Raw genomic sequence first — 17,917 nt, forward strand, 5'->3', positions numbered from 1 at the left:
TCCTTCCACTCTTGATTCAGTTTACTCCTCGCTTCTAGTTCTCTTCCCCTCATACCCGCAGCCTGCTTTCCATTCCCTCAGCCTGATTCCTTCTGTACCTGCAGCCCAGTTTTCCCTCCACCCTTTCTTCTGCCATGCCCTGAGCCTGGTGCCGTCTGTGCCTGCAGCCTCATTTCTTTTACAGCCTCTGTCTCAGTCTTTCCATCCCCTCTACCTGGTTTCTTCCAACCTACAGTTGGATTTCTTCAGTGCTCTCAGCCTGGCTTCTTCCCTGCTTGCATGTGGGTTTTTCCTTGTGTTCTCCCCACACCTTGTTCCCATATCTGCAGCCTGATTTCCCTTCCCAGGCCCCAATTCCCTCCCTGACACAGCCCTGATCATCCCATGCCTGCATCCCGGCTTGTTCCAGGCCTTCTTGGGCATGTGACCATTGTCAGGTCAGGTGCTAGGTGTCAGAGATATAGGGCTCTCCCATCAGGGCCTTGGTCATTAGGGGGTTTAGGGCGAAAGGTCCCTAGTAAGCTCCTCTTAAACCACACCCCTGTGACAGCACCGAAGTCTCCACTAATCCTTAGGCAGCCTCTTCTTTTGTGACCTCACAGGAAAGGCCACCAGTTCCTGAAATTCTCCACTTCCCTGACAATGCCCTAGTCCCCTTTTTTCTTCCTGCTGAGGAGCCATGCCTGGGGGTGGCTGAGAGCGATGGTGGGGAACAGGGTAGAAGTGGCTCAATCTTTGACCCCCAGTTTCGGTTGTAAGTGAGTCCCGCTCCCCTGCCGTCCACCTCAGTGCCCCTGCTGGCTCCAGGGGTACCTGGTGGGGGCAGGGCTTTGAGCAGGTGGCTCTCAGAGCAGGAGGAGGGCTCATTACCTTACCCTCCAGCCAGCCTCTTCCCAGGGGGGTCATTGCTCCCATCCCCCTGCCTCCGAGCCAGCCTGCTCTTTTCCATAAGCACAGACCCATGTGCAGAGGCGGGGCCGGAGGTGAGCATATCAGTGATCTGGCGCCCCTCCCCAGCACATTAGTCTCTTGCTTCCTGACCTAGACCACGGGGAAGTTCTTCCTTTGGTCTACCGAACAGCCATTCTGCTTCAGCTTGAGTCATTAGCCTTCCCCTCGTGGAACCAAAGAGCTAGTAACTGCTGACCTACAAGCCTTCTTTTCACACGGTCAACCCTGGAGCCTCCGTGGGGCAGGGAAGGGTGACAAATAAGTCACCTGAGACAAACAGACACAAACAGCCGCTGAGGCTCTCCGCTCACACTTGCTCGGCAGTTTTGTGTCAGAGCGTGATGTGCACACTTCTCCCTCCACCGACATCTGGTCCAGCCGAGGCTGCAAGTCAGTTCTCCAGTTGGCCGGGCAGCAGGGAGGCACTGGGAGTCACTGCTCTGGATGCCCCGCTGCAACGGCTGCCTCGGGGACTGAGGGTTGACTGTCTGATGCTGCTGCAGGGAGAGAGGCCTGGGGGGCTTCGTCGGGCAGGATTGTGAGCAGGGAGGGCTTTGCCAGGAAGGCTTCCTGGAGGAGCTTCCCCATGCTGGGATGCGAAGGGGGCTGGAAGAGGGAGGAGGGAGGTGCCCAGTTGGGAGAACTGCCCCGGTGCCCACCCTAACTGGAGTGCCCTCTCCCTCTGCCCTCCTCCACCCCAGAGTCACCGGCCGGAGAAGGAGTGGCCCATCAGGAGTCTCAAAGTCTATTTGGGAGTGAAGAAGAAACTCCGGCCGCCCACCTGGTGAGCGGGGCTGGGGCGTGTGGGGGCTCAGAACTCATGGGGAGGCACAGCGAGGGGCTGTGAACCTGATGGGTTAGTACAGGGCTTCTGAGGGTGTGGTCCCCACACCAGCAGCAGCGTCACCTGGAAACACTTTAGAAACCCAGATTCTCGGGTGCCGCTCAGACCTGCTGAACCGTGGGTTCTGGGGTGGGGCCAGGGGTCTGTGCCCCAACAAGCCGACCAGGGAGCCCCGAGTCCCTGTTGGAGGACCACTGGCCTGGATTGACATCCTGTCCCTGACTCACTCTGGGACCTTTCTGTGCCTCCCTTCCACGTCTGTCAAGTGGGGAAAGTAATGGTACACCTGTTTCAAAGCGTGGTTGTGTGTTTTAAAAGTTGAAAAGTGATGCATAGCCACTGTTATTGTTAATAATTGCAGTCACTAGACTTGGTTTCCTGACTGTCCCCTCTCATCCCCTGGCTGTGCCTCTTGGGGATGTGCCTCTTGTGTCTCTTGGGGACTCGGGCTGGCCTGGGGTTGGGGGCGGGGGAGCCGAGGGCCTGGGAGGTTGGTGGGGGCTGTGAGGGGAAGAGGCAGTGGCCAGGTTGTGCTGTACCTGTGAGAAGGCTCTGAACTCTGCCCCTGGCTCTGGCCTGGGCTTCTGGGCTCTGTCCTGGGCACCTGGGCTGTGAGGCCTCTGTGGGCTGTCAAGTGATCCCACCCGCTCCTCCTCTGCAGCTGGGGCTTCACGGTGGTGCACGAGACAGAGAAACACGAGAAGCAGCAGTGGTGAGCGAGGGCCCAGGCTGAGGAGAGATGGTAGCATGTCCCCCTTGATTGGGTCCCCCTACCTTCCAGATCTGTGCCCCACCCCGAAACCCTGGGCGGGGGAGACGGGCAGGATGACCCCGCTCAACTGGGCCTTTGGCAGCGTCCAGACCTGTGTCCTACCCTGCAGGTACCTCTGCTGTGAGACGCAGATGGAGCTCCGGGAGTGGTTTGCCACCTTCCTCTTTGTGCAGGTACCCTGGGCAGGGATGGGGTGGGGTGGCATGGGATCCCGGGAGGCTCCATCATGGAAAACAGCTGTGTTTGCTTCTTTATTCTTCAGGCCACCAGTTACTTCAAGATTTTGAGTTGCTTTAAATTTGTTTGCTCGTTTACTCAGTAAATCCTTCCTAGTGCCCACTCTGGTCCAGCCCTGAGCCAGGCACGCTATACACAGTGGGCCCAGGGCCCTGCCCTTGGGCGCTCCCCTGTGGAGAGGAAAACAGTCCCAGAGTGCCTGTTCATCCCCGGGTGGTCAGTGCTGTGGTGACTAAGGGAAGCTAGGGACCCTGCCTCATGGAGCTGGTGGGGAGGGTGGGGACAGCAGCAGGGAGAGGGTGTCCTGGGAGCTGTCTTTGGGGACCAAACAGAAAGGGGAGTGGGGGGACAGCTTCTAGGCAGAGGGAATAGTTTATGCAAAGGCATGACAAGAAAACTACAGATTGTCCAATAGGGTGTGAAGGGAGAGGCCAGGAGTGCCAGAATTTGGCACTGGAAGGGGCTCAGGAGCAAAATCTCCAGGAGCCTTGAAGGCCGTGCCAAGGAAGCTGAACTTGACCTAGTCGGCAGTTTTAAAGGAGGGTTTTAAGCAAGAAAGAGTGGCATGCAGGTTTGAGTCTGAGAAGGCTCATTTGGGGGCAGCATGCCAAGGAGGATGGACTGAAGGGCCGAGCCTGGCAGTGAGGAGGCCTGTGCGGTGGCTGCTGCAGTGGGCTAGGCGGGACAGGCTGGGGAGGACTTCGAGCCAGAGCAGGGCCAGAGGGGTGGTTGGACTTTAAAAAAGGTTTTTAAATGAGAGCTCAGAATTGTTTAGGGAGAAGGGACACAAAACTGTACCAGGGTTCTGGGCTGAGTTCTTTTAGCCCCGAGCTTCCTGGTAGTCAAGGTCTAAAGGGAAACAGGGTGGATTCTGTAGTTTTCTTGGCTCCTGGTGGAAGGAGGCAGACGTGTTTCTCCAGGACTGTTTCCTTGGTGCTGCATTCTTGAAGCGGTCTGTTTGTGGACCGGAGATGAGAGTTGTTAAGTAACATAACTGGCTGTGTTTTGCCAGGGATACAGTCATGTTCTCCTAACAGCAGCTGCTTCTCATGTCGACTGGGATCAAAGCTGAGGGTGTCACCTCAGATCAGAGCTGGAGACATTCCTGGAAAGGGTGGGTGGACCCAGAGCTGAGTGTCTGAGCGAGTCGAAGCTGAGCCCAGGCCCCAGCGCCCCTCCTCTCCCCTGCTCCCTAGCACGATGGCCTGGTGTGGCCCTCGGAGCCCTCACGTGTGTCCCGGGTGGTGCCTGAGGTGCGGCTGGGCAGCATATCGCTGATTCCCCTGCGCGGCAATGAGAACGAAATGCGCCGGAGTGTGGCTGCCTTTGCTTCGGACCCCCTTTCTGTGAGTGGCCCTCCATCCCTATGGGCAAGGGGCTGGGGACATGGCTGGAGCTGGCTTTCCACCTGACTCACCTCTCTACTCAGCTTCTCTGAGTGCCCCATGGCCCATCCCTCCATCTTCAGTAGGAGTCCTGACAGGCCCCTTTGGTTCACACAGTTCGCGGGAGCCCCCTCTCTGCCTGGCCCCTGGCCCCTGCGAGCCTTCACAAAGTGCTGATAGAATCTGGGCTTCTGTGCCTTCCCACAGCTCCTCCGAAACGTCTGAGCGCAGGAGCCAGCCCCAGGCTCTGGGACTCTACCGCCATGAAGCCTTCCTGTTCAGACACCCTCATGCCCTGCGTGCCTGGTGTGAGCCCACAGGAGGCGCATGAGGAAGCCGCACCCCCACATCCCACATCCTGACTGCAGTACGGGGTTCCCTGGTTGGGGCATGGGGGGCAGCGGAGTCTGCCTGAGGAGGAACCCCCCACCTGGTCTGTTCAGGAGCTCGGTCCTCCTGGCCTGGCCTGTGCCCCCCCAGGGTCACCTACCCTGAGTTTGAGGGGTTGGAGAGATGGGCATTAATCAGGAACTCTGGAGGACCGTCATCCTCACAGAGGCTCGAGGCCCTGGGCCCCCGCTGGAAGGGAGCCCACCCCCCTGCCACAAACTCCAGAACGGCAAAAGGCAGATGCTGTAAAGGAACACTCAGCTGCAGTGGGGAGGGAGCTCTTGGGTCGGTTTCTACAGGGCCAAGAACTGGACTTGGGGGACGTCAGCCCCTCTTCTGTCTGGGCTGACTGGGGGGGCCCAGGCCACCCAGTGCCCCTTCCCCACTTTGGGGACCTTTTGATAATATAAATATATCTGTATATTTTATCCTGTGGTACTGAGGCCTGTGACTGGTTAGGGATTTTCGGTGTCCCGGGATAGCAGGGGACAGGAGGTCAGGAGACCCAGTGGTGAGTGCCTAGTGCCCTGAAGCTGGGACTTGGGCTCTGCTCTCTCCAGGCCTGAGCCATTCAGACACTCTCCCCTGTCCCAGGCTGAGCTCCGGCCTCGCTCCACACCGTCTCCACTGAGCTCCTGTGCAGCCAGGGTGGGGAATGCTGGTCCTGATCCCAGCCAGGACAGACCCCAGCTGGACGGAGCCCCTCTCCCTGCTGCAGTCTGACCCGGGGCCTGGGTGTGGCATGTGAGTGACTTGGGGCAGCCCCTCATCAGCCCTTCTGGAGGCACAAGGTCAGAGTCACAGGAGCTTTATTCAGTTAGGAGGAAGGGCCCCAGGTTCCCCTTGGCTCCTGTGCACACCCCTCCAGAGGCGGCCTCACTGGGCACTGCCTGGCCATCTCCTCCAAGAAGAGAAAGCCCTGGCAAGTTGGGGAGATAATGAGCTGTTCCGAGAAGGATTTGGGACTCCCTGGGAGAGTGCCAGACACCACATTCCCGCCTCTGCCTAGAGCCTCATTACTGTCCTCTCTTCAGGGGCCCAGCGGGCAGACAGGCTGACCTCTCAGCCTCAGCCTCCGCCAGTGGGGCTGGGCAAAGGAGGGGGAGGGTGGGTCACGTGACCTCTGACTCATGTGATCCGGCTCAGGGGGGAGGCCTGGGTGTGGATGGGGGTCTTGGGGACCTGGACTCCAGGTTCCTTGTTCCTGTGTTTCAGGAAGGGAGGTAGATGCCAGGTTGGAATTGGTTCTGTGGCCTGTTTCACTGCAGCTAAGCTCCTTGAGTCTCCCACTCTTATCCTGCCCTAGGTGGGCTGCTCCAGGCCAGGCTGACCATGCACCTGCAGCCAGGACAAGACCCTTGTCCAAAGGGTCAGGGTCTAGAATTCTTCCCTGGACCTGACCTTGGACTGACCAGCTAGCCCTGAGGCCCAGAAAGAGCGTGGGTGAGACTGGAGCTCCCTCCCTGCTAAGCTGCCCATGTTACTGCCTCTGCTCAGGGACTGGCTGCAGTGACTGCATTGGGCCACCAGGGGGCAGCCACAGACAGCTTAACTTTGCTGGTCTCATAATAGGTTGTGGAGGGCCCCGGTGTGGCCGTCCTGGCCCAGGCCTTGTTCTGTTGAAGTGTGGGGTGGGACCTGTCCCTGCCTGTGCCCCCCAGGCTGGTGATATTCTGGAAGGCAGCACAGTGGAGGAATGCGCTTTGGGCAGCTGGGCTACAGGAGCCAGGAGGAAGAGAGAGCAACCCTTTACTATGGGTCAGCACCAGTACTCTACGCCCTGTCTCCTCCTAGAGAGGAAGAAAACCAAGCCCAGAGAAGGGAGGTGACTTGCTCAGGGTCACACAGCTCTCCTGATTCAGGGCTGAGGTCCATTTCCACTGCCTCACTGTGGAGACTCCCTCCTCCACTCCCTTCCTGGTTCCAACTCTGCTCTCTTCTAAGTGGCCCCATTTGTCCCCTGGGGAAGGAGATATGAACTGTCAGGAGTTAATGGTACCTTCAAATGCTTTCCCTTGGGATTGGAGATGACATCCCAACAGGAGCCTTCAGAGCACAACCTTAATGAATTACAGCAATGACAACAGTGTCGGCTGGATTAGGGCAGGAGGCTCTGCTGGTCTGTGTCACAAGGATTCCTAGAAATGGGGCCTCTTGGTACCCTTGGTCGTTTGATCACAGATTATTTGAGGTTGGGGTGGGGGGGATGGGTGAGGAGCCTAGAGCTGGACCTGCTGAGGGGTGAGGAGCAGCTCTTGGGGAGGGAGTGGGCTTCCAGAGGAGGAGGTGCCCCCAAGCTGACCCTGGAGACTGGAACCTTGGCAGGTACACATGGTGGGGACGAGTCGAAGTATTGGGGGTGGAGGACAGGGCTTTGAGGGTCAACCCAAGTCCAGGCCTAATCTCAGGGACCACAGGGAGCCCTGGAGAGGAGGCTGTGGCAAGTCAGAGTCTGGGGAATGAGGATGTTGCTGATGGAGAGGAGGCTGAGGGGGGAGAGTGGGGGAGGGGCTGGGCTGGGAGTGGGGGCTGGGAGGAGGGGGTGGGATGTCTGTCTCTCTCTCTTCGCCTCCTTCCTGCTCAACCTGCCCTCCCTGCAAGGCGTCCAGCAGCCACGGAGGGCCCCTGGGCCTCAGGAGACCCTTGGGCTCCACAGGAAATCGATGGGGTGGGGGAGGGGAAGACGGGCCCTGCCTCCCCGCTTCCTCCTGAGCTGATTGGAGGGGGCCTGGAGCTGGACCTTCTCTCCTAGCCCTTGCTCTGGTGGCTTCCAAGCCCCCTGCCCACAGCTGGCTGTTTTGGAAAAGCACTAGTCTGGATCCCAGCTGGACAGATGCCACCACTCCCATCTACAAGCTGTGTGGCTTTGGCTAAATTCCTGAGGTCTCGGATCCTGGGTGTTCTCCTCTGTACTTTGGAGATGTTCCTGGTACCTACTAACGGGAGGACTAAATGAGCTAATGAGGGTGAAGTACCTAGCACTGCCCCTTGATATTCCGCTTCCCAGATAGGTCTGGGGAGACATCATGGCATCCGGAGTCCTTTCCAGGCCCAATATATTTTCATTCAACAAGCCTTTCTTCAGTGTCCACTGTGTGCAGAGCTCAACTGAAGACCCTGGGAGCAGCTGTGCAAGGCTTGTGGGGGAAGGAGGAGCCTTCTGGTGGGCTCCTGATCAGGAGACCTGAGGGAGGGGTGAGCTGAGAGGGCCAGCAGTGTTTCTGCAGGTGGGCTGAGAGGGAGACTCCAGGAGGGGTGGGGGGGTGGGGGGGTGGGCATGAGCCTGGGCCAGCTACTGTGACCCTGCAGTGAGCACCTGGTGTGGCTTGAGCTTAGTGCCCCACGGGCACTGTGGGGCCTGCCCTCCACGCCTTGTGTTGGGGTCTTTGCCTCTACCCCCACCCCCCGCCTCTTAAATATCATCACATCCCAGTTAAATGGGCTCCTTGGGTCTTCCCCCACCAGAAAAGGAATAGTTCCTATTCCCATAGTCAGCTCTGTGACCTCAGTGACCCAGACCCTAATCTGGGCAATGTCTGTCTGTCTGTCTCATAGACACGTAAGTACAGCTGGCATAAGTTCAGCTGGTTGGTAAGAACCTCCCAACCTCTTCTCCAATATGACTCTTCCTTCAGGAAGCTCTTCAGGATTGCACTTCCATCTGACTGTACTGTGTGCACTTAGGTGGGGGGGGGGTGTGTGTGTGTGTGTGTACGTGCACGCCCATGTCACTTGCACCCAGCTAGGGACTGGCTCAGGGAAGAGCTGTCAGGGATAGGGTTCTCTGGTCCTGCCCTAGCGTGCCCCTCTCCTATGCCATTTTCAGCCTGTGGAAATTTCCGTACTTTCTCTGCCCTGGTTACAGCTCCAACTGCTGTATTTATCACCCTGGAGACACAGTGGCACAGGCACATGCATGCCACACACACACACACTCATGCCCTGCACACACGTGATGCCTGCACACCTCAGCCTGCACTTCCAGACACACACACCCCCCCCCCCCACACGTGTGCGCATGCACGGCACGTGTATGACGCCTCCACAGTCAAGCTCTCTAGGAAAATTGCCCCCCTCCCTCCTGCTTCTCCTCCTCCACTCTGTCCTCCCACCACCACCCACCTCAAAACACTGAGACCAAAGAGAGGGGCTGGACGGTGCCTCCCACCACTTGTCAGCCTGCGAGGCACTTCCCCTCCGTGACTGTAGCTGCTCTGCTTCCCCACCGCCCGCCTTCCCCATCTCCCCCTCGAGCCCCCTCCGGCTCTCTTCACAGCCCTCCCAGCCCTTCCCTCTCTCCACTTCTCTGCACCCCTGTACGTCTCTCCCTCCACCTCAGTCATTGAGTCCTCTCTTTGTCACTCTTTTGACCCACTGAGGTGGAAACTGTGCTTCCTCCCTGCCTTTCCTCCTGAGGGGCTCACGACGGGACATCACAGGAGCTGATGGAGACAGAGGGACAGGCCAAGAGGGCCCGAGGGCCTGTGCCTCCTCAGTTCCTGTCACTTTCAGTTCCTCCTCCAGGGTGAGGGGAGGGCTGCGTGCCTGGCACCATGGAGACCAGCGTCATGGCAACACAGCCTGGGTGGGCACAGCCTTCCTCCTCCAGGAGGGCCCCCAGAGCTCCCAGGAGGAGCTGCCAAGAGGCCCTGAGGAGGTGGGTCTAGTGCTGGTCCCCAGCACTGGCTGCCACACCCGCCTCCAGCTCGTACCACCCCCAGGACACCCCCACCCTGACCAGCTCTCCTTGTACCACTGTTCCCAAGGCCACAAGTCACTAATCCCAGTAGGGGGAAATCCTCTGGCAAACATGAGCTCCAGAGCTGGGGACCCTGAGGCTTCGTTTATAGACGGGGGACCAGAGAGGGCAGGGGCTTGCCCAGGGGCACACAGCAATTCTGGCTGAGCTGACTCTCAGACCTCAGTGCTCTTCTCTGGTCTCCCACCTTCCACCCAGGTTGGTGGTCACTGGGGCAAAGGAGTCAATCCAAGCTGGGATCCAGCCACCTGGGACGTCTCTAGCCAGTCCTTAATGTGGGCAGTAGTAATAATGATGCAAATGATGGTGCTGAGAAGCCCCTTATGAAGCACTCACCACCTGCTGGGCTAAGGCTTTGCACGTGTCATCTCATTTAATCCTTAGAACAAAGCTATGAGGAAGATACTTTCTGCTCCCATTTTATAGGTGAAGAAACTGAGGCTAATGTCAGGTGATTAATAAGTGGCATGGCTGGGAGGGAACACAGATCCTTCCCAGACGGTGCGGGTGAGCCAAGGCTTCATGCCCAGTGCCCTCCCCAGCAGGCACTCTTTTCTAAATTAGTGACAATCCGTGTTTTCAGTTCTGCCTGCCTTCTGGAGAGAGTTCATCTGGGACTTAGTCTAGGTCTGGCCTTAGGGCGTCTAGAAGCCAGGAGGTTATTTTTCTAAGAAGATGGAGAGGGAACACAGGCTTCCTGGTGTGGTTAGCCCTAGGGAAGACCTCCCTTGCAGTCCAGCAATGCAGAAACCAGCTCCCAAGCCCCAGGTCCTTTTAGGGTCATGTCTAAGTCCAGGCTGGAGCCTCTGGATGGAGGGAGGAGACCCTGCCTCCCGGGCCCAGCCTCAACTTGTCTCCCGACCTTGATGGAGTCACGTTGCAGCTGCCTTCCTCCTGGTTTATGTAATCATTCAAATATAGCAGCTGCCTTTATCCCACTGAGTCACACCCCCTCCTGCCCCCCCTCAGGTGCAGGGAGTTAAGGGGGACGAGGTAGATTAGGGCTGAGTGGGTGGTTCAGGGCCTCCTGCAAGGAGGATCCTGGTGTGCTGGATTGGAGGGTGGTGGTAGCGAGGGGGCTGGGGACCCAGGGAGAGCAAAACCTTCCCCAGAGTCTGAAGCCATAGGGGCGACGTCTGCCTTGCCTCATCCCTGCAAATTCCTCATCCCTTCCAAGCTCTAACCATAGCCTTCTCTCCCGGGCCTCTGCCCTGGCTGGAGGAGGAGAGAGAGGTGAAAGATTACTAATAGGAGAAACTGGGGTGGGGGAAGGGAGTGTGCAGCGGCCAGGAGTCCCTGGTCCCAGGCTCATCCTTGCCCTTTTCTCATTGTTTGCCCTGGGCAGTCTCGGCCCTCTCTGACCTCAGTTTCCCCATCTGTACAGTGAGGGATTGGACTCCACTGGCTCTCGCATCTTATGCAGCTTGATTCTTATCCCTGGAGATGACCTTGACCTTAGGCAGAAGGCACTTCCAAGTGTCTGGTTGAGTTCCTTCTCCTCTTGCTTTTCTCTGCCCGCCCCAAATCTGCCCATCCTCCCTGGGTCAGTTCAGCACCTCCACCCCGTCCACGGGGCAGTATCAGGAGGAAGGGTCATTGGATTCTGGGCTGAGGGGCTGAGCTCTGGCTGCCTCTCCCTTCCAAGAACTTGCCGTCTGTTCCACCACTTCATCCCCGTCCGGCATTAATGGGAAGTTCACTGTCACCAAGTAGGGTCGCCTCTTCCCTCATAGGGCAGCTCTGACTGATCCTGGAACCTGAAGCAGGCCCACAATGCCTCAACCCTCTGTCCTGGATCCCCAAAGCCACTTTCCTGAGATGTTGAAGAAGCTCTCCCACCTTAGAGCTGTTCTGGAGGCTGTGGTGGCCTTTCATTCCTTTGTCAGCAAAGGCCTTGTCACCATGGTGTGATGGGTCTGTGCTTAGAACACAGGGAACTATGCCAGGCCCTTACCAAGGACATCATGCTCCTCCAGCCATTGTCCTTGGAGCCACAGATGGGAGCTTCCTGGCCCAGGAGGAGGTGGAGAACCACTGCGAGTTGTCTCTCTGAGCTTCCCACTCCCCTGCCGTGCCCTCACCCCCGAGCTCCTGTTGCAAAGGCCCAGACGTGGGCCCCTCCTGGCCCCCAGCCACAGGGAGTCACCCAGGGGTTTTCAGACCAACCCTCCGTGAAATCCATGTTCCGCCAATTGCCAGCGTTCCTTTGGAGAGCTGCAGCTATTTCACAGTCTACAGCCTCAGTCTGCCCCTGGGGGAGAGTGGATCCCTACAGAGCAGGTCAGTGTGAGGCCCTCCCCACTACCACCTGTGTCCCCACATCCACCTGTGGCTTCTTACCGAGGGCTTGCTCCCATGTGATCTTGGACTGGGCTCTGCGTTGTCTCATTTCCACACTCACTTGTCTCTCCTTCCTTCCCACTCCCCTCTGTCAACATTTCTCACTGGTACCTGGTGAGGCTGCTCTAAGGCTGGGGATGGGCTGAGGTGAATAGGACTTCGGCCTGGCCTTGAGGAAAACACGATCCAGTAGAAGAAATGGGATGAATCCGAGGAAGGGGATGAGGCAGTGGGACAGATGGCAAGTTAGGGAAGGGAGAGGCCGCCAAAGGTTGCTTAACCCAGAACCCAGTGTGACCCCCTCCTGCCTACCCTCTCTGTGGGTGGAGGCAGGGTGTGTGCTGAACTGGGCCAGGACGGATGGGCCAGGATTGGGGATGGGCAGACAAAAGGAAGAGGAGAAGGAAGTCAGCCTGGGAGGGGAAACAGACTGAGGAAAGGACTGGCATGTGCTTAGGGGCCAGACCCTGTTCCATCTGAAGCAGAAGATGGAGAGGTCAGTCAGGGCCAGGTCATAAGAGACCTCAGTTGCTGGGCTGAGGAGCTTGGTCTTTATCCTGAGGGCACTGGGGAGCGATGCGAGGCTTTTGAGGAGGAGTTACATGATCAGATAGATATCTTAGAAAGCTAGTGCTAGGTGCAGGGTGGAGGTGGAATAGAGAGGTTGAACTGGATTAGGGGGCTGGAGAATGACCAGGGGAGGGGGATGAAATCTGGGGCTTGGGGGACAGAGGGAGTGGACAGATGTGAGGGAATTACGGAGGGGGAGTTGACAGCTCTTCGATACAGATTTGACACAGGGAGTGGAGGAGAGGGAAGAGGCAAAGCGACTTTGAAGTTTCCAGACTGGGAATTAAAAATGTGCTGATGCCTTGGATAGAGACAAAAGATGTGATGGATGTTGAATATTTGAGTGCGAGGAGACTATGGGATGTCCCCAGGGGAGATGTCCAGGAGGCAGCCTGGACTGGACATCCGGAGCTCCAGAGAGGGGTTTAGGCGGCAGGGGGCACTTGGAGTTGTTGGTCTGTTTGGGGAAGGCTGCATACTCCATGGAGGTCGGGTGGAGAATGAGGAGAGACAGGGCCCGGTGCTCCTGTGTGGAACACCCATATTGAGGGAATGAAGATAGGATGAGCCACAGGAGGGGCTGTCTGGAAGGTGGGAGGGAAACAGCCTCGGAGGAGGCGGCGGGGGAGGACGCTGAGAAGAAGCCTCCTTCTTTGGCCACGAGGAGGTAGCTGGAGCCTGTGGGGCCTGCAGTCCTCGCGAAGCGGTGGGCGCAGGGCGGAGGCTGGATCCCAGAAGCTGCATCCTCCCATCGCTTTGGGCAGCCACCCACCTCCCAGGGGCATCTAACCTCCCTCCGGCTCCCAGCTAGCAAAAAACTGTCTGCTGACTGGCTGCGGGGAGGTGGACCAGGGCACGCACAGATCAGCACCCTGGAGAGCGTCCGGGTGGGGGAGGGCTCGGGGGCGGGGCCTGTGGCGGGGCGGGGCTTCGCCCTAATCGCTCGGGGCCTTTGGTTTCTGCACAGGCTGGTCTTGCATGCAGGCCAGTTCGAGGTGGAGGAGGGAAGAGCAGGCTTGGAGAGTCTCGGGCCCTCTTCCCTTTTTGCACCTACCCGCTCCCGGCACTGCCCGAAAGGAGCCACTACCCCAACATTTGGGGCTGTTACTCCCTCAGCCCCATCAATTCAACCTCTTCAGGGGAGGGGAGGGGAGGAGCATGCTGTTTATTGGGAACTTCACAGACGTTCCCCAAACCTCACAACTCTTCGAGCTTGGAATTTGTGACCCCATCTTTCAGATGAGAAAACTAAATGGAAGTTCAGAGAGGTTAGATAACTTACCCAGGACACATGGCAGCGTTGGGATTTGAACTTCCACCTGCCTGTCTCTAAGTCCTGAAGTACCCAGTATCCTGGATCTCGCACCTGGTACCTGTAGACTTCTTACTTCTGGGACAACTGTGGAGTCTGGTGTGGCATTGTGATGGGGAGGAGACCCTCCCTCCCACCTGACTTGCTTGAGTATATTCCCAGGAGACTTCTGAAGATGAAGTCTCCACCGTGGCTTCCAGAGTGGAAGGGCAGAAGGGAGGTTGAGGGCCAGGTGAGGCCTCCACGCACCTGTTCTCGGCACGCCCAGGAGGTGCCATCTTTTGATTCCTCTGACTCAGCTGCTTGTTGCCAGGCTCCTCAGGGCATGAAGGGGAGCTGTGAGAGGCCAAGACTGGACATGGTCTCCAGGGTCTGGGCTGTCTGAGCTCCTAGAATGGCTTCCCAGCCGGCAGGCGTGGAGCAGCAAGTCCCAGGGATGGGTCAGGCTGAGAAAACAGTTTGCCCAGAGCTTCCAGAGATCTAAAATTCTACCTTCTTGGGCCACAGTGGGAAGGAAAGGCTCCCTCCTATTTTCTTTCCTGAGACTTGCTAAGCCATGAGACAACTGCTTTCTGTAGCCCTTAGCCCGGACAGGCCTCCTGCACCAGCTCGGTCATTCCAGTCCACCCCCCAACGACTGCATCCCCATGCCCTCAGCAGGGGTCAGATTTCCACTCAGTCTCAGGGCTTTCTGCCTGGAGCTGGTGTGTGTGGCAGGAGTTATTCCCCCCACAGCTCAGAGAGGTGGGGTTACTGGTCAGGGTTACATGTAGCTCGTCTAGCCTGGGATACACCCCCTTCTCCTGGGGTCCCCTCCTTGCCTTTAAAGACCCAGCTGATATCCTCTCTTCTGGAAATGCTCACTACCCTCTGACTGGGTCAAGGGCCCCCTCTGGGCACTACAGACCTTGTGCTTCCCTCTGTCACACTGCAAGTCCCACCCCTTCCCTGAGTGCTTCTCCAAGGCAAGGAGCAGTCTGAGTCATATCTGACGAGGTTGGCCAGCGGTAGGTGTTTGTGAATGAATGAATGAGTATGTTACTGGCGGATCCCGGACTTGAACCTCCATCTTCTGCCTGAAAGTGTGGAGCTTTTTCTCCTACATCCAACAGGAGCTCTGCTGAGACAACTCCCTACCTGTCCCATTGCCTAGTATGCCCCCATTCCTTTGGGTTAAGGCTCCTTCCTGAGGAGTGCCCTCTGGGGACAGGGCAGAGGTGCCGCAGGCCATCCCCCATGTCTGTAGCTTGTGGACAGTGAAGGCCATGTGGAGTATGCTGCAGCCTGTGTGGCCACAACTCCTAGTAGAAATCTGTGCTCCAGCATCAGCTCCCACAGTGTCCCAGCTACACAGAGTCACCAAGAGGTGGACACTGTGACAAGGCTCTGAATCCAAAGACCATCAGCAAAAGCCCCCTGAACCTCCTGTTTACCCAACTCCATGTTGGGAACATGATGCAAACCTAGTGAGGGAGCCCAGAGGAGCTAATTCTGCCTGGAGGCCTGGCCCTTCCATACTTGAGGAGGGCACAGGAGCGTCCCCCCTGCCCTGAGGGACTCTCTCTTGGGGTCACAGAGGGCTGTGGTCCCGTCCACCTGCCCCTCATCCGCAGATCCCATCCTAGCCCATGAACATTACCCTCTCTGTTAGCTCCTCTATCAGCTACTCCTCTCTGTCTCCATTTGTCTCCACTTTTTTTTCCTTTGTTCCTCTGTGTATGTGTGTGTTTCCCTATGCCTCTCTGATCTCTTGGTGTTTCCATCTTGATCTCTATGGGCCTCCGATCCCTCTCTCCTATCCTTCTTCATGTGTTTCTCTCTCCCTTCCTGTCTGTCTGTTTCTCTCTCAGTCTCTCCCTCTGTGTGTGAGTCTTTTCCTCTCTCCCAGCCAGTCTCTCTCTACCCCTCCCTCCCTCTCTCCCTCTCTGTCTGGGCCTCTCTGTTCCTCCTCCCTCCTCCCTCCCCCTTCTGCATTATCAGACCTGCTCCAACCTCCTCCCAGAGCCAGCCTAGCGGCAGAGGCAGTGGCAGCCGGAGAGGGAGAGGCAGGAGCAGCTGGGGTAGCAGGGCTGGATTGGGGTGTTAAGTCCAGGCTGAGTAGGGGGTTGGGGGCAGGCTGCTGCTCTGGGTCCCTGTGCCTGCTGGGCCAGGCGCTCTGCCTGGAACCCCAGGCAGGGTGGACAGGGCGAGGTGCCACCTTAGTCTGGCTGGGGAGGCAGACGATGAGGAGCGATGGGGCAGGCATGCGGCCACTCCATCCTCTGCAGGAGCCAGCAGTACCCGGCAGCGCGACCGGCTGAGCCGTGAGTACTATCGAGGGGCTGGGGTCCGGGTGAGCAGCTGCAGGACATGCCATGGACAGGGTCCTGGGAGTCCCTCCAAGGAGCTGGGGTTGGTGTGGAGCTGAGCCACGTGGGAGGATCGATCCTGCTCCTGGGCGCTTGGTTGCCTGGAGTGTAGCCTGGGGGGCCTCTGTGTAGGGTGGGGGTGCCTAGCATCAACCTAGCGGGTGATGGGGCTGGGATCCCATAGAGGGGGCTGGTAGCTGGGGGAGGGGTTTGTAATGAATCTGAATCATTCCTTCAGGGGCTGGGGTGGGGGAGGTCTGTGGGAGCGTTCCAAGGAGCTCTGAGGAGGGCTGTTAGATTGACTCAGGACCCTGGATAGGGATGATGTTTGGGACCACGGGGCGTGTCCCTGTGTGTGTGTGAGAGAGAGAGAGAGAGAGGGAACGTGCATATGAATGAATAAGAGTGGCCCTGGAGCCGAAGAGGTCTGGGAGACTGCCCTCTGTGGGATTGTATGGGATTGAGATTGGGATTCAGAGCCGCCGGTTTAGGGAACTTTACCATAAAGCACCTGTCCCAGAGAGAACCATGGAGCCGGTTGGAATGAGGCCAGCCTCACGTGTGCCCACGTGCACGGGGATGCATGTGCAGGTGAGTGGAGGGGGTTCAGTGGCAGTGCCCCTCCACTGTCTGAGGGCTGCCGAGGTGGCAGGCAAGTGACAGGTGTCTCCAATTCTGTGGAGGTGCAGGTCTGTACCAGGCTGCGTGAGGGTATGTGTATGTGAGTGCGTGTAGGGTGCAAGAGGACACCTGGGGTGTAGAGGGATCAGTTGGTGGCTGGGTGTGCAGCCATCGTTCAGCGTGTGTGAGCATCCCAGTGTGACTGCGAGAGTTCATCTGCGTGTGGAGTGTGTATGTGTGTTAGTTTGAGTGTGTATGTTGACATGCATGTTAATATGTGTGCTGTGTTTGCAAAATAGAGGGACTCAATATTGAGCATGTTTGTTTCCATGTACATTCGTCTTGGTGTGTTTATTTGTTAGTGTGTGAATGTTAGTGTTGCTGTATGTGTGGGTGTGGTTGTGGATGTCTGTGTCAACATAAGTGTTCTGGCGTGGGTGTGTGATCATGGTGCTAGTGTACGTGAGTGTGTGTATTGATGCTGGTGTGTGCGTGTGTGTGTCTATATGTGTGTATTCATCTAAGTGTGTGGGTGGCTGTTTTCTTTCCCTTGTGGTTGAGGACACAGCTGGGACACTGTGGCCCACTGAGGCAGGGTGGAGGTGGCTGAATGTGTGACCACCTCTGTGAGCCCAGGACATTTCATTCTACACCCTGTGGGGAGATGCAGAAAAGAAATAGGCAGTAATGGCTCTGCCCTCTCGGGCCTCCTAAGCTTCCTAGACATAAAATAGCTTGAGAATAATTAAGCAGTAAAGACCAGGATCGAGCTAACAGGTGGGGGGTGGGGTGGGTGCAGCATAAGCAAAGGCCCTGGGTTGGGATCAGGCATGTGCCTGGAGGAGTGAGGAGGCTGGAGGGGTAGGCAGGAGCCACATCCTGCAGGACTCTGAACTCCAGGCTTCTTGGGCTTTGTCCTGAGGGCCCTGGGGAGTCCAGGAAGGTTTTAGGCAGTGGAGGGACATACTCAGATATGGGTTTTACAAAGCTGCCTCAGGTGGCACTGTCAAGGTTGAACTGGATGAGAGAGATGGGGGCGTGGAGGCCAGGCTGATGTGGGCATCAGTAAGGTCTGGGCCAAGTGGGCCAAGGGGCAGACGAGACCAGGGGCTTTCTGAAGGGAGAGGTTGGAGGGCTCGGCAAAGAGGATGGGAAGGGAGCATCGAGGTGGCCCAGGCTTGGACTTGGGTGGGGGGTGCGGTGGGAGGACCTCAGAGGGTCAGGATGTCGGGAAGGAAACTCCTGGAAGGCTCAGGCAAGTAAGGTAGTGGAGAGACCCCTGTGGGGTTTCCAGCCAGGGTGCAGAGGGCTGGAGATCATGGAGCCATCTCTTCCCAGACAGGGAAACTGAGCCTAGGGCTTTGTCACCCTCTTCTGGCTACGAGATT

At 57.7% G+C, this 17,917-nt stretch overlaps 2 protein-coding genes across 16 annotated transcripts in view; both read left to right on the top strand.

The window, feature by feature from the left end:
- ARAP1 (ArfGAP with RhoGAP domain, ankyrin repeat and PH domain 1) overlaps positions 1-5,007 on the top strand; it is a 62,939-nt gene extending 57,932 nt beyond the window's left edge. For all 13 annotated transcript variants that reach the window (XM_070625870.1, XM_070625868.1, XM_070625869.1 and 10 more), the window contains 5 exons: positions 1,653-1,735; positions 2,457-2,507; positions 2,677-2,740; positions 4,001-4,150; positions 4,397-5,007. In XM_070625870.1, coding sequence (XP_070481971.1) covers positions 1,653-1,735; positions 2,457-2,507; positions 2,677-2,740; positions 4,001-4,150; positions 4,397-4,414 — 366 coding nt within the window. In that variant the 3' untranslated portion in view covers positions 4,415-5,007. The remainder of the gene's footprint in view (positions 1-1,652; positions 1,736-2,456; positions 2,508-2,676; positions 2,741-4,000; positions 4,151-4,396) is intronic.
- Positions 5,008-15,393: 10,386 nt separating this feature from the next.
- The window catches only part of PDE2A (phosphodiesterase 2A), a 90,273-nt gene continuing 87,749 nt past the window's right edge, over positions 15,394-17,917 (top strand). The window contains exon 1 of one of the 3 annotated variants that reach the window (XM_070625932.1): positions 15,394-15,863. Coding sequence is in view for 1 of the 3 variants with exons in the window: in XM_070625930.1 (XP_070482031.1) it covers positions 15,793-15,863 (71 nt within the window). In the remaining 2 variants the exon portion in view is untranslated. The remainder of the gene's footprint in view (positions 15,864-17,917) is intronic. The other 2 variants (XM_070625930.1, XM_070625935.1) reach the window with 2 other exon arrangements.

Source organism: Equus przewalskii, chromosome 6 (assembly GCF_037783145.1).
Source record: "Equus przewalskii isolate Varuska chromosome 6, EquPr2, whole genome shotgun sequence".
NCBI classification, from domain to species: Eukaryota; Metazoa; Chordata; class Mammalia; order Perissodactyla; family Equidae; genus Equus; species Equus przewalskii.